Source organism: Nanorana parkeri, unplaced genomic scaffold (genome assembly GCF_000935625.1).
Source record: "Nanorana parkeri isolate BGI_ZX_2015 unplaced genomic scaffold, ASM93562v1 scaffold849, whole genome shotgun sequence".
Taxonomy (NCBI): domain Eukaryota; kingdom Metazoa; phylum Chordata; class Amphibia; order Anura; family Dicroglossidae; genus Nanorana; species Nanorana parkeri.
In genome coordinates, this window is record NW_017307117.1 from 438838 (window position 1) to 443956 (window position 5119).

Below are 5119 nucleotides of genomic sequence, written 5' to 3' on the forward strand. Positions count from 1 at the left end.
CCCCCCCCCCCCCCCACATTGCTCTCTATCCTGATCTATCACAGGAGGCTGAGCGGAGGAGAGCTCGGCCTCCTTTGACATTGCCGCTTAGAGCTCTTACCGCTCCCACACTGCTCTCTATCCTGACCTGTCACAGGATCAAACATTGCCTGTGTACGGTCCAGTGCAAAATACAGCATGCTGCATTTTTTCGCGTTCGCACTGGACAGGAAAGCAGGCAATGTTTTGCCACGCAGTCAATCACACTGCGGGTAGGGGGCGTGGCTGCGGTGCCATTGACTTCAATGCCCCGCCACACCCCCCTCCCACCCCAGCACAAACCGGGGAGTTTAGTGTGCCATTACAGTGCGTTCCAGCAGCTACTGCTCTGGAACGCACCGCAATGGGTGTAAACTGGCCCTAACACTCTTCTTATTTTCTCCCTTTTCATTTGTTAAACATTCCATTGAAAGCATTTTGTTATATCTGTTTGTTTAATGCAAAATTAATATTTGTTTTTTTTCTGCCAGAAAATCCATTGAGCTCATAACGTCCTGTGCACACTGCCTCTGCTACACTAAAATCTCAAGCAGCGTTATCAGCAGTGTCTAGTTTTCCTCACATCTGTGATCTACAGAACACCTCCTTCCACTGTTATTGAGAAGGGGGGGGTGGTTATGGAGGGGAGGCATGTGGTCCCCCTAGGATCTCCAATGTAATTGGTAATTGATTCTGCAATTGGTCTGTTACAAATCTTTGGGTATACTGCATCATTTTTTCTGCTCTTTAAAATTAGATTTCTGCACTGCGGTAAAAATCAATATACACCCTAGTAGGAAGTACACACAGGGAAATGCATTTAATTAACAGATAATAGTGCAACATACTGTATGTATTCTTTAGGGCCTGGTTTGCAAATGCAACACTTTTTCAGACAGTAGAAGTAGATATATGCTGCAAAGGGATGTGTAGAGGTTTTGCATAGCTTCTTTTTATTCACTATAGTCAGGATGCACTGGCGTATCATATTTCTGCAATCTCATTTAATGCCAGCTGGTGGCGCTCTAGTCTCTCTTTAACATGTATAGCTGTATATCCTTAGCAGTTTTGATGAAAGAAACCAGTTTAAAAGCTGAAGCTGAAATGTACACACTGAAGTAAATTAGTCAGAGCCGTGACTCCTCTTCTTCCTTGCATATGGCTTAGTCTGAAGCTTAAAGTGTATTTTCACTTTTGCAGTCAAAATACGAAAACCCCCACTATATGTTTGTTATGGGTTAACATAGACAGTGTTCAGTCTAGTTTGCAACTGAAAATGAGATCTGCCAGCATAGTAGAGACAGGGTTAAATATCGCAAACATTACCCTCCCCACCCCTCTTGCACATCAGAGAGAAATTCACTACAGAGAACAACTTTGCTGTCAGAATAGAGCAGGAACCTGCAGCGAGGTCCGTGGCAGGTGAGGTACTCCCTGGCCCACCCCTGTCCCTGTCACCAAGCTATGTGTGAAGGATGGAGGAGACAGGGAGGAGCTTCCCTGTCCCTTACTTCATCATCACTGATGAGGCATCTAGATGGATGCCCTCAGTGATTTATTTCTCTTTTTTTTTGTTTTGTTTGGACAGCTTGGACCAATGGCGCTTTGGCGTCCATAGAGCTCAAGCCTCTGACTTCAAGGCAGAGGCTGTTGTAGCTCTGGCCTCACTGTGTTAGGTTACCCAACATAGGTGTAACCTAACATAGCTGACAAAAGCTGAATGAAGGGCTGCCTGTAATTAACAGGCAGCACTCCATCCATGACAGGTTACACAGCGGGGAGGCTTTCCCTGCTGCATGTAGAAAAAGCTGTCAGCCTCACCTGCCTCCCCAGACCACATGTTCCTGGAATATAGCATGTATTGTTCAAGCAGCATTTTTTTTTTAAAGTTATGCCATATGAATGAGAGCATGTAACAAATATAAAATAGGTGTTATCCCAATTTGGCTGCAAAAGTGGAAATATACAAGCAAGAGATCTTCTGTGGGCTTTATCTTTGGAAAACCCACAGTGCTCTTGGAATCCTATATCATGGATGAACCCTGTATTATCTGTAAAACACTTTTATATAAATTTCATAAAACAATTATGAAACATAGATTTACAAATCTTAAAATAAAAAAAAGACTGAAAAATAAGACTAGTTCAGACTTACTGTGCAGCCAGAGCCCAATCTATATAGATTTCTTTTGTGATAGAATCGCAGGGGTCTGGTACGGGCTGAACTTCTCCCACCAGTGGAGGGGACTTTGGCATGTATCCTTCTCCTTTCTATTTTTGGCTGCTTCTGGCTGAATCCATTGAACATAGGAAATGCTGTCTTGTGCACAGGCATTCTGAAAGCAAATAAACCCATGTGCTGTGAATAAAAATAAGAATGAAAGAATGCTTCCCAAGTATGTTGCATGCTTTGAATGGATGGCATGTCTGTACAGTACATTACAGTATATTGCTGAAATAATGCGAACCTGCTAAGTCTTGGAAATCCAGCTGCCTCATAGTCACGGTTGGAAGAGTTAATATAGGGCTTAGGAGATAGGGCGATTGGGACAGAGGTCATCAGACTACTAACCATTTCTGTCAGCTGAGCACTCTGCAAGACAAAGAGAAGATAAATAAGCATGAGTTGTGTTCTTTCCACGCTACATGTAAAGGGGTCCTTGCTGTTGCTTGCGAAGGAATTTTGGCTAGCGTGGAACCTTCTGTTTTACTCTAAAAAGTTGTCCTATCTTTTTTTTCTTCTGTTTAGAAACAGTTAAAAGATCACATGGGATCCACAGGGACACAATGATTGCTGTGAAGACTAAATCCGACCATACAGCTTCATAGGCTGCACTTGATTCCCTCATCCACGCTAAAGAGTGTGGATGGAGGAATCTCCCCGCCAGCTACTGCATTCAGACAGCCAGCACCCGGTCAGCCTACAGCTGATTGACTGCCGTCGGTCTTCAGCGAAAAATTTCCACCCAGCTCCTTAGACAAAAGTCAATTGAAAAATCGACTTTTGTCAAGCTGGGTAGGGCCAGTAGGGCTACCCCATTCACACAGAGCGCCATGGATATCGCGCGTTTTTCAGTGCATTTTCTTGCTGAGCGGCTAGAGCTACATTGCACGATATTGAGCGGCATTGCACATTTTATCGCGCTACATAGTGCGTTTTTTGGGCGTGACTTTGTCGCTGCTACATTGGGCTGTAACCAATCAACAGCGATCTTGATGTGACATCATTATTTCCTTCCATTTTGCAGTGCAAAAGTGACCCTTCTGTAGCACGATATCGCGCGACAAAGTCCTGTAATAGCGCCGGTAATGCGCGATTTTGCGCAACACCATAGAGTCTATTGGAGCCGAATCGTGCGACATGCGCGGAAAAAAAGGGTCAAGCGACAAGTTTGGGCGACAAGCTACAGGCGACATTGAGCTGCGAGATGTGAACAGCTCCATTGAAATGCATTGGACAAGCTACATAGAGCGATATCGCGCGGAAATATGTGTGATTTTGCGGCAGAAATCGCGTGATAAACCGCTCAGTGTGAACGGGGCCTAAATCAAATTTAGCCGTTTCAGCAGGAAATTTGATTGGTGTGGGACCAGATTAGCTCAGGTGCAGCTCTGTTCATGCTAAGATACAGTAGAAAGAGTATTGTGTGACATAACCAATAGCAACCAGCCACTTTTTTTTAGCAATCATAGCTAGCTATTACACATTTAATCTCTTTGCACTGCTAAATTGTATAATGCAAAGGGGTGAATATCTATAGAGCAAACGATCTACCGCAAGCAAGGAGCAATGTCCTACTTTGGTGACAATCAAGATCTTAAGCAAAATCTGCTGTGTTACCACTGAGAGAGTGGAGTCAAATGGAAATACACAGATACTAAATATAGCGCAGTAATTGTGGCCACACACACAAGCTCTACCCTTTTCCCTGTGCCAACTCCACTTGGCAGCCCCTGTCTGTTATAGAAGTCTTTTAAAATGCACGCATTTCAAAAAAACATTTTTTGCTCCATCTGGACCTTTTTATCTCCCAATGAAAAGTTGCTACCTTTAAAATCAGCAGCTTAGGTGTGCTGTGTTTTGTTTAAGGGAAAGTACAGTGTTTTTTTCTTGCACACATTTCAAAGTTAATTTGAGTGCAACACGCTGTAGTGCATCAGAAAAGTGCTTCGGGGTGCCATTCTTTATGAGCGGCACCATAGCACCCCAATGTACAGTGAGCAACTCGTTACCATGCCTTCCAGTAACATGTGCAGCATACTGGTGTGAATGGGCCCCATGACTCACCGACTGCTTTTTCCCCTGTCCAATGAGAGTGGGAAATAAAAGTTTCCCTTTTTGGACTTGGAGCAAGCAGGTTAGAGCAAGCAGAGCCTAGAATTCAGGGAAGTGAGCTACTAGTAAGAATGGGAAACTCATTTAGAAAAGCACAACCTGGCAAATAAAGGTAAAAAGACATTTTGGGATGCCTACTTTTAGCCAAAACTTTTACTTTCAAAGGTTTCGAGCAGTTGGCTGGTGGAAAGCATACTACCAGGATGGCAATACCTCAGTGTTGCCAATGACTGAAAGATACTCGATTTTATTTAGCGCAGTTTAGCTGAGGAGGACAGAGCACCAGAGACATTACTAAAGAGCACATGACCGTGTTTAGGTTCTTCAATCAGGCATGCTGATAAACAGATAAAAATAAATACATTATTTATTTTAAAAATTCTTAAATGTATTTTTAAATAAGATACCAATCTGTTGTGGTACTAGCCTCCTGTAATCCCCTGTACAATAGCATTCAGACTGGGAGAGGAAGAGAAGGCACTATTAACCAATCAGGCTTTAATGCATTGCACAGTGCAGTGAATCCAACAAGTTGAGCTTACCGATTGGAGGTGTATAAAGATGATCTCATCAGTGATCTGCTCTTTGTTCCCCACCTAAATACAACCTCGGCCAAGCTGTATTGCTTAAAGCAGTAAATCAAATCAAATTGTAATGACCTTGTATGGCGTCTGACTACCGGTTCAAGATAATAAAACTGGCAGAACAGAATTACACATTTTTTGGATCCATTACAAGCCAATGAAAAATGGGTGACAAAATAAC

At 43.2% G+C, this 5119-nt stretch overlaps 1 protein-coding gene across 1 annotated transcript in view; it reads right to left on the reverse strand.

Moving 5' to 3' along the window:
- Window positions 1–5119, reverse strand: part of KANSL1L (KAT8 regulatory NSL complex subunit 1 like) — a 51939-nt gene that overhangs the window by 26203 nt on the left and 20617 nt on the right. The window contains exons 4-5 of the mRNA XM_018565451.1: window positions 2487–2611; window positions 2174–2354 (exon numbers count right to left, since the gene is read on the reverse strand). Of these exons, the coding sequence (XP_018420953.1) occupies window positions 2174–2354; window positions 2487–2611 (306 nt within the window). The remainder of the gene's footprint in view (window positions 1–2173; window positions 2355–2486; window positions 2612–5119) is intronic.